The 20,386-nt window shown below is 39.2% G+C and overlaps 1 protein-coding gene across 2 annotated transcripts; it reads right to left on the bottom strand.

Annotated features, from left to right (window-relative positions):
• Positions 1 to 18,802, bottom strand: LOC108345541 (ATPase family AAA domain-containing protein FIGL1). Of its 2 annotated transcripts, none has more exons than XM_052867651.1 (13): positions 18,423 to 18,802; positions 17,499 to 17,637; positions 16,988 to 17,374; positions 14,183 to 14,421; positions 13,633 to 13,760; positions 13,417 to 13,535; positions 13,246 to 13,338; positions 2,228 to 2,329; positions 1,942 to 2,044; positions 874 to 957; positions 698 to 793; positions 431 to 558; positions 1 to 364 (listed from the first exon to the last, which is right to left on the bottom strand). In XM_052867651.1, exons 1-13 carry the CDS (start codon positions 18,683 to 18,685, stop codon positions 347 to 349), a joined length of 1,899 nt encoding a protein of 632 aa, XP_052723611.1. In that variant the 5' UTR covers positions 18,686 to 18,802; the 3' UTR covers positions 1 to 346. The 2 variants fall into 2 exon arrangements, with proteins under 2 accessions (XP_052723611.1, XP_017439620.1); XM_017584131.2 differs by having other exon boundaries at positions 1 to 346.
• Between the last annotated feature and the right edge of the window lie 1,584 nt (positions 18,803 to 20,386).

The following is a 20,386-nucleotide window of genomic DNA, read 5'->3' as shown; positions in this document are numbered from 1 at the left end:
ACAAAGAAAAGGCCCTGCAAAACATGCTTGGAGCTTGAAATATTAAATCTTAAAAGGTGGTCAGCATGCCACTTCTTGCGCCAGTGGAATTTTACAGGCAATGGGTTGTGCAAGCAGTGTAATTAGATTAACATAAAGATTACCATAGCGCAAGCATTAAGGTACAGGTCTATCTAGGTAGTTGCTACCATCTCTGACTAGTCTGTGATATTTGTCACCATACATACAGTGATGAAACATGCCACTACAATGATAAGCTTCCGAATTGCTTGTTCCATTGATCATACGTCCCAAGTTCATTTGGGGAAACAGAAGGCCTCACCTCTCTGAGGGAGCTCTCGAAGTCCTACACAATTTGAGTTTCCTGTAAATCGTTTTAAAATTAAGCTGAGAATTTTACAGGTTTAGGCACATGGTGCATTCTGCATACCTGAAGAGTTACTCCTCGCATATCCTCCTTTTTCAACTTTGTAATTTCTATGCCTTTTTTTAAAGCCTCTCTTAGGGGTCCCATAGAAGCATCCTTCACTAAGTTTTTCATGTCTGATCCTGAATAACCTAGAAAAGTTACCGAGTGAAAGCAAAGGAAATCAATCACTCGAAACCAAAGGATTTTGATTTCTTTTTAAAATAATTAAACCAACAATCAAACTGCTGTATATAGAAGATATTGCAAATAACTCGTGTAAACTCACACCTTCCGTTAAGATGCATATGATATCCATTTCCTCGTTTGAAAGATTGAATAGTCCATCTTTCTGTAGAAGGTTACGTACAATCCAAGCTCTTGCTTCTTTACGTCCAATACCAAAATGTTAGTCACCTGGGTGATGGAAGAGTTTATCTAAAAATATGCAGAATCATGATTAGCACCTGAGGATGGTAGGGGAATATAAAGCCTTTTAGTAAGTCTCCTTCGTGCTGCTTCATCAAGCTCCTGGGGACGATTCGTTGCCCCTGTATGAATTTTACCCAAAGTCCATAAGAAATAGTATGGCAGTTCATGTGAGAAAAACTTACTGCCATCAAATTGAAACGCTAGGAAAGAGAACCTTGTTACCTAAAAACCCAAGTTACTTACATCACAATTACCACAATTCCAAACACATAAAGAGAGAAATATTAAAGTAAATTAATCTAAAATCCCATAAAATTTGCTGAAATCACACTTATACCTCGTTTTTTCTCAATACAATTACATCTTTTAAAAAGGGTTATATATAATATAAAAAAGGGACTAATATGTAATTTGCTCAAAAGAGACGTCAAATATTTTTAAGAGTTGGGTAAACAAAAATATCGCTTAAAATTGAATCTGTTGTATTACTAAACTAATCTAAACTATTATACCTTCAAAATTACTTTTTAGTAATTTTGATAACCATTTTAAAACTAGTACTTTTTTTTAAAAAATTGATTGCAAATCTGTATGACAAGATGAAAAGTAACCTTTTATATTTTATATTTTCTTTTTCAACTATAAATAAATGTATAACATTTCTAAAAGCAATATGCACAAATGCTAGTGTAATCTGACTAAATATTCTTATAATTAGGTAACTTGACAACTTTATATTGATTTATAAGGTTTTACTGAAATAAACTTAATCCTCATATTTCAAGAAAAAAAAATTTAAGTTTGACATTTTCCTTCCTTTTCAACAAATACAAGGAAACAAAAAAGGGCTTGAGAAAGCATGAGAAATTACATCATAGGCTTATGTTTTCTGATTCATTGTCGCTGATAGCGGATATATAGTGTTAATGCTCAAATGCATCAAATGTATTAAGTCTACTAAAACACTTCAAATGCCAAAGATGAAATCATAAATATTGTGGAATTAAGGCCGTATCACGAAAGAAACAGGTTATAAGCTAAAATTTGATCGTATTTCAAAGCCAAATAAAAAAGGAATTTGAACCCAGTGAGTCAGCAATAACCTATAAGCAGAATTTGCTCGCTACCACTGTCAAAGCCTTCCATTTCAATGAGAAACTGTGTCTTTAGACGTCTACTGGATTCATGCTCACCGTCTGATTTACGCTGTAACAAGTTATTTGCATTAAATGAAGAGAGAAATTTTTCATGGCGTAGTTACAGTAAATTGGTTAATTTGCATGTTAGTAATTCCTCATAGACGATACTGCTATGGCTGATAATGTCAGAGAAACTACTACGGCAATAAATCCACGTCGCTTTTATTGGCTATAATATAACAAAGCATACCTGAGACAGGAGAGAATCTATTTCATCAACAAAAATTACAGCAGGCTGACGGCAACTGGCAACTCCAAAAAGGGCTCTCACTAGCTTTTCACCTTCACCAATCTAAAGTAATCATAAGGAGGAACCATTTGAGGGTATTAAGAAACATTTCAACAGTTTTTGAAATTATTGTTACACGACCTAACTAAAAGCACAGATGTCTAAGTTTTGCATGAGTCAACATGTGTCAAACCAACACAAGAAAACTGACTTGACCCTATCCATATTGTATGGATGAAGTAGGGTCAGGGAATGAGTAACTCAATCAAGTCGACCTGAGAACAGATCCTACTTTATCAGTTACAATATTAAAACGATTTTATAACTTTATTATGGTATATTAGAACCGAAACAGAGAAACTAAGTAGTCGATTCCTTTTTACTCATCACACTTGGTGCATGGATTGTGCACATTTTATTTCTTTCTTTTTCTCAATTTTTTGCATAGCTTTCCCCTATCTTCTAGTTTTTTCACTTCCTTTTAGCATGGTGAAGTTGTATTTTTCTAAAGTCCACTTTTTAAAATGACATCAAAGTATATTTATCAAAAGGGTGTTGATATATTGTCACATGCTATTAAAGTGTGTTGAATATATCGGCACATGCTATTAAGTCACTATGGAACCTGATAGGATATGGAAGGTTTATGGTAGAAGGAAAAATAAAAGGAAGCGGTGGAAAAGGTTATCTGAGAATATAAGAATAAAGAAAGCAGTGAATAAAGGAAGGGATGGAAAAATAAGTGGAGGCAGTGCTGTCAGTTGGGAGTTGGTCCATATACTTAGACGAATCAATTCCTTGGAAGGGAGGATGATAACTTATAGATTGAGCTTTAGCTCTTTGTGAAGGGGAAACCCTTGGAGGAGAGAGTGCTCTCTTATTTTGTATTATTTTCAGTCTTTTCTATAAAAAAAATATTACTCTTCTGTCTCTTTTCCATTTTGGGTTCCTAACAAATTGGTCCAACCTGCCAGCTCAAGAAGGAGGGAAAGCATGGAAGGAAGCGACAATACTTTGGAGAGGGGGACTAGTGAACTGGATAAGAGGATGGAAGCATCAAGAGGACTTAGGCAAGAGATGAGAAAAGGTTTCCAAGAATTGAAAGAAATGTTACGGGAATACCAGAATCAAGAAAGGGACTCAAAAGGAAGGGAGAAATTTGTTGACAGAGCAAGAAAGGGAGAGAGGAATTTCTTCATGACATCATGAAAGGAAAGTGATAGGAGGCTGAGAGTCTATGAGAGGAGAAGGAAGAGTTAGTAGAGTTAGTTACTCTAACTGTCTTAACAGTTAGGAAAGACGCGGGATAGACTTGTATATATAGGAAGTAGTTATATGTTGAGCGGACTTTTGATTGCTTGCATTCTTTGAACAGGAAACGTTATTCCTGTGGGGGAGGTTAGGCTCCCATACCTACTCTGTATATGACTTTCTTACTGTGAATACTAAGTGTGGAGGTTAATTCATCGTTAGGTGGAGTGTTAGTAAGATTCTTCCCTAGGTTTCCTAATTGGAACCCTAACAATTTGGTCCGACCTGCCGGATTCGAGAAATGGAGAGTGCAACGGAGGCGAGATTGGAAGCGATTGAGATAACGGTGGGAGGGATGAAGGCGGAATCGGTGGCGATACGGAGGGACTTACAACAAATCATGAAGATGTTGGGGAAGCAAGTCGTTCAGGCTGAAGGGAGTTCTGATGATAGTTCCGTAAATGACAATCGACAAAGAGTCGAGGGGGAGATCGGAGACGGAGGAACCGGCGACAGGAGGGATGAACAGAAACCGTGGAGAAGAAGGGTGGAATTGCCCTCTTTTGATGGAGCGGAACCACTGAGTTGGCTCAATAGAGCCGAGAGATTTTTCAATATACAGAAGGTGTCCAGCGACGAGGAGAAAGTCGAAATTGCGTACGTCAGCATGGAGGGGAGTGCGGCGTATTGGTTCACCTTTTGGAGGGAAAAGGCGAGAAATCGATCGTGGGAAGGACTAAAGGCAGCCATGATCAACCGTTTTGGAGGAGTATTTAGGGGAACGGTGTTCGAGAGGTTGGCGACTTTACGCCAGACGGGTACGATGGAGGAGTTCGTTCGTGATTTTGAGGTGTTGATGGGGCAGACGAGGGGCATACCTGATGAGCAGGTACTGGGTTATTTTCTGGCGGGATTGCGTGACGATGTAAAGGTCCAGGTGCGAATTCAAAACCCATCGGAATTGATGGAGGCGATGCGGATTGCTCGGGATGTCGAGGGGGCTATCATGCAAGAACAGGGAGGATACGGGAATGGGGTCAAAGTTAACCTGCTGGGAACACGATCAACGGGGACTGTGCTGCGATCGGAACCCAATCGAAACGCGACTCCACAAACGGCGAGAACAGAGAGTACAGGATCGGGGAGAAGAGATGGGGTGACGACGCATGCAAATGCGAGAGTGGGTGCAACAGCCGGGAACGAAAACAGAGGGAGGATGGTGAGAAATCTACCATATCCAGAATTTCTCAAAAGAAAGGAGGAAGGTCGGTGCTTCCGTTGCGGAGGACCGTTTGCACCAGGCCATAGGTGTACTGAGAAGAGCCTGCGCGTGTTGCTATTAGCCGAGGATGAGGAGGAAGATGAATGCGAAGAAGTGGGAAGCATAGAAGAGAAACCCATGGAGTTATCCGCCTGTTCCGTTGAGGGATTAACAACACCCAAGACCCTGAAGTTGAGAGGACGAATTGGAGAGAGGGAAGTGGTGGTACTCGTAGATAGTGGCGCAAGCCACAATTACATCAGCCGGAAGTTGGTGGAGGAGTTAGAACTGCCTACGATTGACACACGGCCATATTCGGTTAGTTTAGGGGATGGACACAGGAGGATGACGCGTGGTCGCTGCGAGAAAATAAGAGTGGAATTGGGAGACGCCACAGTCGAGGAGGAGTTCTTTGTCTTTGAACTAGGAGAAGTGGACGTCATTTTGGGTGTCGCATGGCTGGGAAATTTGGGAGAAGTGAGAGTTAATTGGGGGGAGATGACGATGATCTACAACGTGGACGGCAGGAAGATTAAGATACGGGGTGACCCAACATTGGCGCGACAGCTGGTAGAGCCCAGAACGTTGTCCAAGATAGTGGATGCTGTGTCATGGGCATTAGTGTGGAGTCTGAATGGGGTGGAGCAGGAGAGAGATGACGGGTGGAGCGATGATTTGACGGGAGATCAGAAAGCAGAGTTGGAAGCGCTGTTACAAGCGCACTATAGCGTTTTCCAAGAAACAAAAGGGTTACCCCCATCACGTGACAAAGAGCACAACATTACACTTAAGGAGGGAGTGGATCCTATAAATGTCCGCCCCTATAGGTATCCACACTTCATGAAAAGTGAGATCGAAAAGCAAGTGACAGACATGACAAAAGCGGGGCTCATCCGACCCAGTTCTAGCCCATTCTCCAGCCCCGTAATATTGGTGAAGAAGAAGGACGGTAGTTGGCGTTTCTGTGTAGACTACCGAGCCTTAAACAGGGCCACCGTCCCTGATAAATTTCCCATTCCAGTCATAGAAGAGCTGTTGGACGAGCTGAAGGGGGCGAAGTACTTCTCCAAAATTGATCTTAAAGCGGGGTACCATCAGATTAGAATGAATGAAGACGATGTACCCAAGACTGCCTTCCGCACTCACCAGGGGCATTTTGAATTCTTAGTGATGCCCTTCGGACTAATGAATGCGCCGGCCACCTTTCAAGGAGCGATGAACAAGCTGTTCCAGAACTATCTCAGGAAATTCGTGTTAGTTTTTTTTTTATGATATACTGGTGTACAGCCCCACATGGAGAGACCATTTAGAACAGCTGGGGTTGGTACTGAGAATATTGGAACAGCAACGGTGGGTAGCAAACACAGTAAGAAGTGTGAATTCGGGAAGCAGCGAATTCGCTATTTGGGCCACCAAATTTCTGCAATGGGGGTCGAAATGGATGTGGATAAGGTGAAAGCAGTGTTAGAGTGGGGCGAGCCGAGGAGTTTGAAGGAGTTGCGTGGGTTCCTAGGTCTGACAGGGTACTATCGGCGTTTTGTGTCGGGATATGGAAGGATAGCGAAACCACTGACCGATTTATTGAAGAAGGGTCAGTTTGCTTGGTCAGAAGCAGCAAGCACAGCCATGGCCAAGTTAAAAGCAGCTTTGACCACTGCTCCCGTGTTGGCATTGCCCGATTTCCAGCAAGCTTTCCATATAGAATGTGACGCCTCAGGTGGGGGCGTAGGAGCGGTGCTAACCCAGGAGGGCAGACCCATTGCTTTCTATAGCAAAGCCTTATCTGCAGGATCACTGAGCAAATCCATTTATGAAAAAGAATTGATGGCTTTAGTCATGGCCATTCAGCATTGGCGTCCCTACTTAGTTGGGAGATGGTTTATTGTTCATACGGATCAGCGAAGTCTGAAATACTTCCTAGAGCAGCGTATAGTCACCCAAAACCAACAGAATTGGTTGGCTAAATTGATGGGGTATGATTTCGAAATAATCTACAAGAAGGGAAGTACCAACAGAGCAGCGGATGCTCTATCGAGGAGAGAAGAGGGTAATACGGAGGTAGGGGAGTTGCACTTGCTATCCAGGCCATTCTGGCCAGATTTTAATGAAGTTTTGAAGGAAGTGGAGGAGGATGAAGTATTACAGAGGCTGATTGATGAGATTAAGAAGAACCCCGAGAGTCATCTGGCTTATACAATGGAGAATGATAGGTTGCACTACAAGGGTCGAATGGTAATATCGGCGAGTTCAGCATGGGTCCCTAAGCTGCTAGCTGAATTCCATGTAACTAAAACAGGGGGCCACTCTGGAATTTACCGCACGTATAGAAGAATCGCCCAGTCTCTATATTGGGTGGGTATGAAGAAGATGGTTACTGAGTACGTTGCTAGGTGTGAGGTGTGTCAGCAGCATAAATACTTGGCTGCTTCTCCTCAAGGGCTGCTACAACCCTTACCAATTCCACAGGGGTAGTATGGGAAGAGGTGAGCATGGATTTCATAGTAAAACTGCCAAAATCACACGGCCATGATGCGGTTCTTGTGGTCGTAGACAGATTGAGCAAATATGGCCATTTCATTGCTTTGAGACACCCTTACTCGGCCAAGACAGTAGCGGAAATATTTGCAAGGGAAGTCGTAAGATTGCATGGGATTCCTGTGTCGATTGTGAGTGATAGAGACCCCATCTTCTTAAGCATATTTTGGAAGGAGTTGTTTAAGTTGCAAGGAACGCAGCTCAAAATGAGCACTGCATACCACCCCAAAACGGATGGGCAGACGGAGGTGGTGAATAGGATTGTTGAGGGATATCTGCGTTGTTTCTGTTCGGAACAGCCAAAGGGGTGGTATGAAATGTTGTCTTGGGCAGAATACTGGTATAACACCAGTTACCAGGCATCAGCACGCTGCACCCCGTTTGAAACGGTGTATGGTAGGCCCCCTCCATCATTTAGCAGATTTATTCCGGGAGAAACAGCTGTGGAAGCGGTGGCACAAGACTTGATGACACGTGACGAGGCACTTACACAATTAAAATTCCATTTGAGCAGGGCCCAAGATCGAATGGCGCACCAGGCCAACAAGAAGAGGAAGGAGATTAGCTTCAGGGAAGGTGATATGGTCTATTTAAAAATTAGACCTCATCGTCAGACCTCCATGACGACTAGAATACATCCCAAGCTTTCGGCCAGATATTTTGGACCGTATCAAGTGTTGCAGAGGGTGGGAAAAGTGGCCTATAAACTCAAACTACCAAATTCAGCTCGTATACATCCAGTATTTCATGTGTCTCAACTAAAACAAGCAGTGGGTGACAGATGGGCAGAGAAGGAATTACCTGTAGAACTCCAGGCAGAGGGGCCAACCTTTTGGCCAATCCGGATTATAGAAGAAAGGCAACTACAGCAAGGAGGAGATGTAGTACATCAGGTCCTGGTCGAATGGCAGGAAGGTGGCAGAGAGGGCGCTACATGGGAAGACAGATTGGTCATCCAAGACCAATATCCGGAGCTCAATCTTGGGGCCAAGATTGTTGAAGAGGGAGGGGGTAATGATAGGAGGCTGAGAGTCTATGAGAGGAGAAGGAAGAGTTAGTAGAGTTAGTTACTCTAACTGTCTTAACAGTTAGGAAAGACGCGGGATAGACTTGTATATATAGGAAGTAGTTATATGTTGAGGGGACTTTTGATTGCTTGCATTCTTTGAACAGGAAACGTTATTCCTGTGGGGGAGGTTAGGCTCCCATACCTACTCTGTATATGACTTTCTTACTGTGAATACTAAGTGTGGAGGTTAATTCATCGTTAGGTGGAGTGTTAGTAAGATTCTTCCCTAGGTTTCCTAATTGGAACCCTAACAGAAAGAAAGAGGTAAAAAAGGTTGTTGGGAAAGATAGTCTGCAAGACATCAAGAAATCAAAGAAACCCTCAGATGGAGGAGATAATTTAATCAATTGGGAGAAGAAAAGAGAAGGATACCAGTGGAGACCAAGACCATGAGGGGAATGTTATCACCATTATTTCGGGGAGTAGAGTGTCACAAGCTGTTAATTTGAGTGTTGATTGTTTTGTAGGATTTGGAAGGCAAGACAGGAGACTAGAGAATATATGTAAAGAGGAAGGCAAAGACAAAAACTGTGATGGAGACATTGTTGTATTTGTTGCTGAGAAAGTTACAGAAGTTGTTGCTATAAGGGTGGATAATGTGACAAATGTTGGTGGGGAAAATGCATCAGGTGAAGATTGTGAAGGGAATGTTGTGACCCTTGCTTCTCTGAGTGAAGTTTAAAAAGTTGTAGTTTTTAGTAGAGATAGTGTGGCAGGTTGTGGTGCGTATGTCAAACGAAAATGTGGTGGGAACATTGTGTGATAGGATCTAAGGTAAGAGGATAGAAGGCAGGAAAATGAGAGAGCGGTTAAGAAAGGCGGGATGGGAGATCTTGTATAAATATAGTTCTATTCATTGTTAGAAGGCAACTAGCCATTTCTTACATTTTTGTAAACAGGTCTTGGACCTTGTTGAGGGGGATTAGGCTCCCGAGTTGTCATTGTTTTTGTTTTACAGTTACAATGAATACATACAATTACAAGAGATTATACACCTTTCCTTTATTTTCTCTTGTTTATTTGCGTTGGCGTGAGTGGGTGTTGCGAGAATAGTTAGGTCTCTTACTCAGAAACCTAACAAATTGGTCCAACTTGCCGGATCTTCATCGGAGGAGCGAACAGAGCGCGTGTGAAGAAGAAGAATGGAGGGAAGAAATGAGGGACGCCTGAACATGGTAGAAAGCCGGCTAGACGCGGTGGAGGTTGCAATAGAGGATTGAAGGTCGAAACTGCAATATTGAGACAAGATTCGGCGGCCATCCGCCAAGATCTTCAAGAAGTTATGCGATTATTGGGGGACGGCACCGCAATCAAGGGGAACAGTCCGACGACAGTCCCACGCCTGTGAACGCCAATAAGAGCACGAGACACGAGGACAAAATTGGGGGCAGAGAAGGTGAGTGGTTCAATTGAAGGAAGAGGGTGGAGTTGCTTGTGTTCGAAGGATTAGATCCATTGAACTGGATCAATTGGGCGAAGCGATTCTTCGAATTATATGGAGTAGCGGAAGAGGACAAGGTACGATTGGCGTATGTGAGCATGGAGGGGAGCGTTGGCTACTGGGTCAGAGCTTGGAAGGAGAAAGCCAAGAATCGTTCATGGGATGGTTTGAAGGAAGCCCTGGTGATAAGGTTTGGAACCATTGTTGAGCAGTTGACGGCATTGAGACAGACGGCGACAGTGGACGAGTATGTACAATACTTCAAGATATTGGCAGGTCAAACGAAGAGAGTGTCGGACGAGCAGCTGTTAGGATATTTTCTTGTGGGATTGAAAGAGGATATCCGGAATCAAGTCCGACAGCATGACCCACAAGAATGGATGGTGGCGATGCGGATCGCAGGGGATGTTGAGGAGTTCCAGAGAGTCGTCGAACAATCCGAGGACAAGTGCTATAGCCCATGCCGATCAGGAGTGGCCGAGTGGTCCGAGGCCAATCACCTAGGCCAATCGGGAGCCGCCAAGAGTGAAGAATTCCAGGGAAGCGAAAAGGAGAGGATGGCCGGAAACGAAGAGGAGAGGACTGCTGGACCCGAACGAGAGAGAACTGCCGAATCTAAACGAGAGATGACGACCGGAACCGAACGGTCTTACTGTTACAATTATATGTCGAACGGTCTTATAGTCAAAACGGTCTCCTAGTCATTGGTCAAGCAGTCCAAGGCCATAGAAAACCAGTCATCTAGGGGACGAACAAGCAGTGAGGTGACAAGGTCCGAGGCTAATCGCTATAACCCAGGCTGATCGATTGTTGCCGAGCGGTCTGAGGCCTTGCGCAACAGCCCAGGCCGATCGGGCGTTGCCGAGTGGTCTGAGGCTAATTACCCAGGCCGGTCGGGAGCCGCCAAGAGTGTGGGGTCAATATGGAAGATGCACGGTCTGATATGGGACCGAACGGCATTGGCCATTAAAGGATGAACGGTACCAAAACAAAGAGGAGAAGTAACTCTAGACTGGGAAGATCTGGCAGCAACTCTGTTTAAGGTTGTTAACGCGAGCCGAACGGTTGAATGTAGGGGGGAGGAGCCGAACGGCATAAAGATAGGGAGAAGAGATCCGAACGGCATAATGAAAGGGAGAAGAGAGCCGAACGGTATAAAGATAAGGAGAAGAGAGTCGAACGGTAGAGGAAGTTATTTTACAGGAAAAGATAAGAAGTTCCTCGCCTTCAAGGAAATAATACAGAGACAAAAATGGACCCCTAATTTTTATCTCTCAATTCGACCACCACCCAAGCCTCTAGACCGGAAGTTGCAAGTAGTAGCTAGCGGGTGTTCTTCCTGTGATAAGACCATATCAAAATGTCATGGGCTCAAACTTCATTGTTCCAACCTTGAGGACAAGGTTGTTTTGCAGCAGGGTGTAATGATAGGATCTAAGGTAAGAGGATAGAAGGCGGGAAAATGAGAGAGCGGTTAGGAAAGGCGAGATGGGAGATCTTTATATAAATATAGTTCTATTCATTGTTAGAAGGCAGCTAGCCATTTCTTACGTTTTTGTAAACAGGTCTTGGACCTTGTTGAGGGGGATTAGGCTCCTGAGTTGTTATTGTTTTCGTTTTACAGTTGCAGTGAATACATACAATTACAGAGATTATACACCTTTCCTTTATTTTCTCTTGTTTATTTGTGTTGGCGTGAGTGGGTGTTGCAAGAATAGTTAGGTCTCTTACTCAGAAACCTAACATTGTGACTATTACTTTTGGGAATAGAGGAGAAGATACCGCTATTTTGAGTGGGGGAAAATTCATCCAAGAGTTCAAGATATTGGTGTCACAAACAAATAAAACACTAGAAGACCAATGACAGGTATATTTCCTTGCAGGGCTGCAATCTAACGTTCAAAATCAGTTGCCACAACAGGATCCACAGGACTTGATTAGAGATATGCAAATTGCTTTAGAGGTGGGAGAAGGGTCAGCAATGAAGAATCACACCCTCTATAGTGAAGAAAAAACCAAAACAAAAGTGAGATATGTAACAGAAAAATATATTATGATGGAGGAAGGGGACGCAACAATAAAGAGAGTTGAAGGTGGAGATGCAACCAGGCAACAATTTCTCCCAAAATCAAGGTTATGTAATAAGAATAAGAATTCATGGTTGAACTTAGATGTGATAATGATTGGAACATCAAGAACATTGGAATTTTGGTATTGGCAGGGAGTAGCCAGTGGGTTTCCTTTTGATGATGAGACACTATCACAATGTCATGGGATCAAGCTTTCACTATTCCAACCTTGAGGACAAGGTTGTTTTGCAACAGCATGTAATGATAGGATATGGAAGGTTTATGGTAGAAGGAAAAATAAAAGAAAGCAGTGGAAAAGGTTATCTGAGAATATAAGAATAAAGTAAGCAGTGAATAAAGGAAGGGATGGAAAAATAAGTGGAGGCAGTGTTGTCAGTTGGGAGTTGGTCCATGTAATTAGACCAATCAGTTCCTTGGAGGGTAGGATGATAATTTTGTAGATTGAGCTTTAGCTCTTTGTGAAGGGGAAACCCTTGGGGAGGAGAGCATGCTCTCCTATTTTGTGTTCTTTTCAGTCTTTTCAAGAAAAAAATATTACTCTTATGTCTCTTTTCTATTCTGGGTTCCTAACAGAACCACCCATAAATATCTTTTCTCAAGCTCAAGATATTCAATCCTTAACATGAGGGAGTGTGTTGCAAATTGTTAGAATAAATAGTTTTAAATAGAATTTATTGTAAAGCAGTTGTGTGTTTTGGGTTGTACCTAGTTCCTAAATATATCATTTCAAATTCTCTTCTCTTCCCTCTTACACCGTTTCTCTAATGCATTCCAAATTATTATAAATATGACATCCAAAGATAGGGAAATTCACTCTCTCAAATGGATCATAATTCCTTTGTATTTTTCTCAAGTCATCTCACATCTACTAGATATTTGATTAAATTATAGTATATCTATTCTGTCAACTACGACTGAGTCATTATTAGACCACCTTTATTCTCACCCTAAAGATATTTGATCCTAACATGAAATAATATATTGGAGATCTCACATTAACTACATATAAATCAAATTATAGTATAAAAGTGAATGCAAACTTTATCTTAAAAATCAATTTTGTGAAGTTGAATTAAATTTAAGGTACATTATCTAAAATAATATCAAAATCTGTTCTAACAATATTTGTTATCAATATTATGTCATATGTTGTCCTATTGCTATCTCCATTAATCAATTCAGGTTCTAACAAAACAAAAAACACACCGGCCAAACCTGACTTGACCTGAGCCCCTTTACGGAATTCAACTTCAATTATTGATTAAACTTGGCACGAATATATCAGCAAACCTTCAAAATAGGACAGCTAAATCATAAGCACGACAAACTTACCCACTTGCTAGTCAACGAACTTGCAGATATGTAAAAGAAGGTTGCCTTCGCCTCCCCTGCTATGGCTTTTCCTATCATTGTTTTACCGGTTCCCTAGCATTCAAAACATAAGAGATATTAAAGACCACTCTTGGCAATTTATACCATCACAGGAGAGATATTTGTACTTACTGGTGGACCAAACAAAAGAAGACCCCTCCCAGGTGAACGGCAGCCCATGAATATGTCAGGACGTTGCAAAGGATATATTACCATCTCATCAATACATTTCTTGGCATGCTCCAATCCAGCTACATTATTATTAAACGACATATACTTATTTTCATAATTGTGCAAAATCCCATTTTGGTGAGCCGAGTATAAAGACAACAAGGTTTTGATATTTACCAATATCATCCCACCGGACATTGGGATCTTTATCCATGATCTCGTTACTAACATGTTCAATGAGGCGAGGTTCCAAATTCCTCAATTTCTCTGGAAGCTCACCATCAGGACCACACAGGATTTCCAAACTACAAGCATACGAAGTATATAAGGAAGTTGAATATATTATCCAACCGATCATTAAACATGATTGAGATCAACTATTTCCTGGGAACTAGTCTCATGTACCTATAATTAAAAATAAAGACAAGAAAAAGTCACTATGTTAATATTTGTGCAGGGATGAAGGAAATAGTCACAAATTAAATCCCGTACATAAAAGACCTAGAGACTAGAATAGCGATTTCAGGTAAGGGTAGATATGCCCTCTGATAGTTATATAGATGAGCAGATAGTGAAATCGATATTCTTTATGAGAAAATGTCCGGAAAAAGTTTGAAATAATATTGTCATTTGGACATTGGAATGTCCTGCGCAAAGAGAATGAATGGGTTAGGGAAGATAATAGCAAGATGAATTTGAGGAGTAATATGATGGTTGTACTTCTAACCATTTCCTTGTAGATTCATCTAAAGAATCATCACATTTTCCAGCATTTCGTGCACTCATATTTCCAGCATTATTCCCATTGGATTTTATAGGGGGAACAAAATTACTACGGAAACCACGTCGTGAAACACTATATGATCTCCCACCATGTAACCTGTTGGCAGGACTGTTATCACACTGCGGTGAGACAGAGTTACAGGGTGAACCGCCTGCTCCTCGCTTCTGCTTTTCTTCAATTTCCTGAACCAATAATTTAAGGGCTTCAACATTGTTATGTGCAAAGAAATTGGCGCAAGGAATAGAAGTCATGATAATGGGTATTCCATCTATTTTACTAGAAATCTTGTTTGAAAGCCACTCAATAATAGAGGGAATGTGATCACCCTTTTAAGGGTGTTTCCTTACAAAAAATAATGTTTAGGTTTCCATCTAGAATACATCATTAGGAGAATAACAAGAACATGAAAAATTCAGCACACTATTGATGTGAATACCACCGGTTTGTTTTTGTACATGAATTTTGTATCTTCCTACCTTGTCAAATATAGTATCTTTATTTTATCTTTATCTTTTATCTTTAGTTAGTTTGTTATTATTCTTTATTTGTATTTTGAACTTAGTTCATATTTTTTCTATTATAAATAGAGTACCCTATGTGTATATTCAACACATGGAAGATTAATCTCATACATAGTTTTTTCATTGTATTCAACATCATTGTATTCAACATGCATCATAGTCACGTTCTAATCCTGGGACCTGTGGTTGTAAAGAAGATATAGAAAAACCCAGTATTGAATTCTTTTTTTCTCTTACCTTAATATATCCGTGGAATCTGAAGTTGGATTCCCATTTTTGTATCTCTTCCTGTTGCTTTGAACACCTAGACTTCTTCTCCCTTCCCCTACCTGCTTTATCCTATCAATTGGGTTTGGTCAATTAGCAATCTCATGGCTGATCTACATGCAACGTTGTGATGATAAAATAAATGGAAGAACATCTTTTTGCTTGTTTGACAGAGCTAGTTGACTCCCACCAGCACACTATAACTGATTCTTTGAAAGAAACCGTTCAAGAATTAGTTAACCAATTCTGGTGACTTGACCTTTTAATAAACAAGACACTCCAAGAGCTCGTCCTTATTCTTGCGATACAATATCAGCACGAATTGATTTTCCGTGATTCAATGGAGACAATGTCAACCAATGATAGTATCAATGAAAACATTATACTAAATGATCATATACATGAGGATATTTAGGTTTAATTAGCTATAGTCCATCTGGAAGGCCACACATTACAATGGCACATGGTGTGGACAAAATTTCACAACTGATCAAAGAGACATTTGGAGATGTCTATATGGACCCCATGGCAGATTTGACGAAACTCCAGCAGAAAGCATTAGTGACTAAATATCATGAAGCCTTTTGACGCAATTATTAATCGCTTAAGCCTTTCTTGTAATTTTTTGTGCATCAAATTGTGTCCCACAGTATAGGGTTCATCACAAAAGTAACAAAGATCATTGGCACTTCTTTCATTCATAAAAGTTGCTGTCAATGTTCATGTTGAGCATAAGGCTTACGAGTTTCAAAATATTGAATCACAAAAGACTTCACCGGTGGTACTAGTTTAGGCCCTAATATGCCAATCTTGTTGAATTGCCAGAAAGATTCCAGTGACAGAGATGTATTAGCCACTTCGTACATCCCAACTAACACAAGCTTTTTGTACTGTCATGGGCTGAAACATACGCACCAACACTTTATCTTCCTTTAATCTCCAAGAAAACAATTAAACATATATTGTTCAAAAAGGTTTAAGCTATTAATAATTGCTTCAAAGGATTCATGATATTCAATCATAGATGTCATCTGGCGAAGCTTTACCAAATCCGTCATGGAGTCCACACAGGCATCTCCAAATCTCTCTTTCATCATGGCACTATAAGTCATCCAAGAAAGTAAAGAAGAAATGTCCACTGTGCCATCGTAACTACCAAATCCGTCATAGAGTCCACATAAGCATCTCCAAATCCCTCTTTCACATGGCACTATAAGTCATCCAAGAAAGTAAAGAAGAAATGTCTACTGTGTCATTGTAACGTGCGGGCTTTCAAATGGATTATAACTAATAGAACCTAAATATCCTCGTGTGTATGATCAATTAGGAAAAAATTCATATTGATACAGTCATTGATAAACATTGTCCCCATCAAATCACAGGAAATCAATGCTTGCTAATCTTGTACCACAAGAACAGGGATTACCTCTTGAAGTGCCTCAATTATTAAAAGAATTCAAGTTACCGAAAGAAGATTAGTTAACTAATTCTTGAACAATTTCAAAGAATAAGTGATACTGAGTTGGAGGAGTCAGCTAACTCTGCCAAACAACCAGATATACGTTCTTCCATTTCTTTTATCACCCCTTGCACATAGAATCAATTATGAGACTCCTAGTTGGATCAAACCCAACTAATACCCATTGATAGGAAAAAGAAGGTAAGGGAAGAGAGAAAAAGAAATCCAACTTTAGATTCCACAAATATATTTAGGTAAGAGAATCAATTCAATACTAGTTTTTTCTATCTAATTTTTGCAACCATAGTTCCTATATATCGGTAGGAACTAGCAAAATGCATGTACAGAAACAAACAAGCAGTATTTTCATATCAATCACTATAAAGACAAATTACAAATTCATGCACCCAATTTGATAAAATAGAAATAAAACGCTCATAATTGTCAGACGCATTGGGAGAAAAACGCATAAAGTAGATAAATAAGGTGAATTAATTATACCAGTTTTGCTCTAGCAGTAATAAACCCTTTGCCACAAACATCAGGGTGAATTTCGTCCTTATTTGAAGGTGACTTCAAATATCCAACTCTGAGATTATTAGTTTCCACGTGTACACGTTTGGTGGAGAATGTGTTTCCAAAAGCTCTTTCTTCTCCTTCAACTTGAAAGATAGAAGAGACACCAGGACCCTTTGTATGGCTGGCTTGAGATTGAGGCCTACCAAGAATCCTGCAATCCTCAGAACTGTAGTTTTTCATGTTCAAAGAACTCTGGGAACAGTTGCTAGTCCACAAACTGCTTTTCCCATACATGGATGATAACTTCGTTTGCACCATTTGCTTCGAGGCTTTGCTGCCCGTTTTGCCCTGTTTCCCCGGGTGATCAACCTGAAATAATAATTTTTTTAAGAAAAGAAATCTTGTATTCATAAATCATGATGTCAAGAATACCTAGAAACAGAAAACAATAAATAAATTGATTTTAATAACTGTGATTGTCAGAATGTCTTACCAATTTATACGCATCTTTTTCTTTAGATTGGTTGACAAGAGCACGGAAGTACTTTGAATTCCGAATCTTCTCAATGTCAATATCTCCTGTTGTGCCAAAAATGTATCCTGGAGATTTCTTTGCTTGCTCAAAAGCTTGCCTAGTTAAGTAAAAGGAACCAAAATATTCAGAAGCACAAAGACAACAACAGAAAAAGGATACCAGAACAGATGGGAAAGTTAACTAATATTCAAGGGTCTAAAATCTATTTGCAACCACAATTGCCGCTACGACATCAATAATTTTTAATTCTCCCCACCGGTATGGTAATCAGAATTGTGGTTACATCATTTTAGTGTGATTAAAGTACAAAAGATTAAAGTTGATAAAACTATAATATAATTCACTCCTCAATTTAGATCTGGTTGCGGATACTGCAAAATCAACTATATTACAGCTACACCTACAATTTAAGGAGTGGAAATTATTAAAATAAACTTGTATGATAAATATTTTTTTATGGCTTTAATATCTATGCAGAATGAAAAAAACTCCACCATAAAGTAATAAAAATTTGCATTTAATATGACTTCACATGTCATTCGAAAAATTCTACAAAACCTATACTTCTAGATAAAATTTTTTCCTTCAAAATTTTAAATGAGAAAAATTTTAAGAAATAAAAGAAAAGCAACTCACATAACTTCAACCGACTAAATTATTATGCATAAACTAATTTCAAGTTATGAAAAAGTCTGTTTCACATTTTTTTTTCCGAAGATGCGCATATGTAAAAGCGAATTAATCTTGTACAGCACACTTAATTAGGCCATTTGATTTTCACCGAATTCTTTAAGTTTTTCAGCATTGTCGGTTAAACCAAGAAGTTCAAGCAAAACATTCACTGTTCAAGAGTATGATCAAATCATTGCCAAAAGAACGCACCGATCAGATTGAGGGATGAGGGATCTGCGAGCGGTGTGGAGCTTGGAGAGTGCGTCGCGACGAGTCGGTTGAAGGAAGGCCTCATCGACAGCGTCAGAGTGGGACTTCACGTCGAGGAAGCCGAGAAGACGAAGCGCGAGGACGTAAGCGGAGGCGAAGTCCTTGTTTGCTAGAGCGTGTTCCGCACCCAACAGAAGAGATTGCAACCTCTGCAGATTCTCTTCCGCTTCCATTCTCCAATTTTTCTCCTTCACTTCCTCCATCACTTCTTTTTCCTTGGCAGACCAATGACAACCTTTCTGAAAAGAGTGTGTAATGTATATGCATGTGCTTTTGTATTTGATTTTGGGTGCTCGCTACTCCCACCATTTTGCCCTCATTCTCCCGCGCTGATGAAATATAGTAATTTATATATATATTAAAGAAAAATAAATATGTGATTGAATTTAAGTATAAATTTAATTCATACATTAAAAAAAATAAACAAAATCTAATAAAAATATCTAATAATTTATTATTTTAAACTTTTAAATTAAAATATTTTATTTAGTTTTGATTGAGTCAAATTTTTCGTAAAAAAATTAAATAATTATTTTATATTCTTTAAAAATATGTTTAGCTAGTTAAGAAAAATTAAATATGTTTAATTAGTTAATGATTTTAACATTCTATTGTACTATGTAATTTTGCTATATAAGCAAACAATTAAGTTTATTTAAACTTTTTACAAAGTTTATGTTAGTTTGATTAAAATGTTTGTCTATAGTTCTTTAACTAATTAAAAACTTTTAGATTTGTAACATATTAGAAGTTAATTGTATTTTTTTATATTCAAAATGAATATTTTTTCTAAAAGACAAGTTCATGAGTTAGTTCTGGTTCACATGACTTTTGTAGATATTTTGGTCATATGAACTTTTTCAATGGGACTTTTCGGCCTTATGATGTTTTTGGCCCTAATCCATGTGGATCAAGGCCAAACCTGTTAGAAATGCACGCCAAAATGTTTTGTCGGCAGGCAAAATGGGAGTGCATTGGTTTCTTTAATAAAAATTGTGCCTTTTAAAAAATTTTCTTTTTCGTAAACTGATTTTATAAGCAAAATAGTTTACTTCAAACAAGAATAGCAAAGTTAAAAAAAGCAGGGATAGAGAAGCTTACCCAAATGATTTTATATTGGTTCACATCAAAATATCATACGTCAGTAATTAATCTTTTTAAAACAATGATTAACTAATAACTAACAAATAACTATAACTTACAAATGAATGGGTAAAGTAAAGGTTAGAGTTCACCTACAACAAATGTGTACTCACTTAGACACACTAATGGAAGCACTTCGTTTTACTAATACAAGAGTTTACAAGCTCACACTTAAAGCACAGAAAGTTTCTTAGAACAGGCACTAAACTTTTCAGAAAGATTAAGTAACTTCGAAAGTGCTTAGAAGCAATGTATTTACAGGCCCAAGTTTGAAATTAGGTAAGAAATTGAAAAGTTCTTTTTGCGATTGCGACTAATAATCAATTATCTCATGTGATAATTTATTATTTCCGAACCTTTTCAAAAGTTATTTTTCTTGAGAGTGATAATTGATTATCTGCGAGTTGTTTCAGAAGTTTTTTTTTAAATGATCAATTATCTCGAATCTTGTCATTTTTGAGTTTGATTGATAATTGATCATCCTAAATGATAATCAATTATTTCAGTATGTTTTTAACATATACTTTTTTTTTAGATCTTTCAAACCTATTGTGCATTATTCTATGCTAAGTCTAGTAAACTACAACAATTAACTTATTACAAAATATTTAATTTGATCAACACATTGAATAACAAATTCTTCTAATCTTCACATACTTTATTATCAAAACTTCTTTAACTTTCATTCTTTCTTGTTGCTAACAAAATAATGTGATGTTGAATAAATTAACATGTCTAAAAATAGTATATGGAAACCAGAG

This window comes from Vigna angularis, chromosome 8, assembly GCF_016808095.1.
Source record: "Vigna angularis cultivar LongXiaoDou No.4 chromosome 8, ASM1680809v1, whole genome shotgun sequence".
Taxonomy (NCBI): Eukaryota; Viridiplantae; Streptophyta; class Magnoliopsida; order Fabales; family Fabaceae; genus Vigna; species Vigna angularis.
This window is presented reverse-complemented; position numbering and strand designations above follow the sequence as displayed.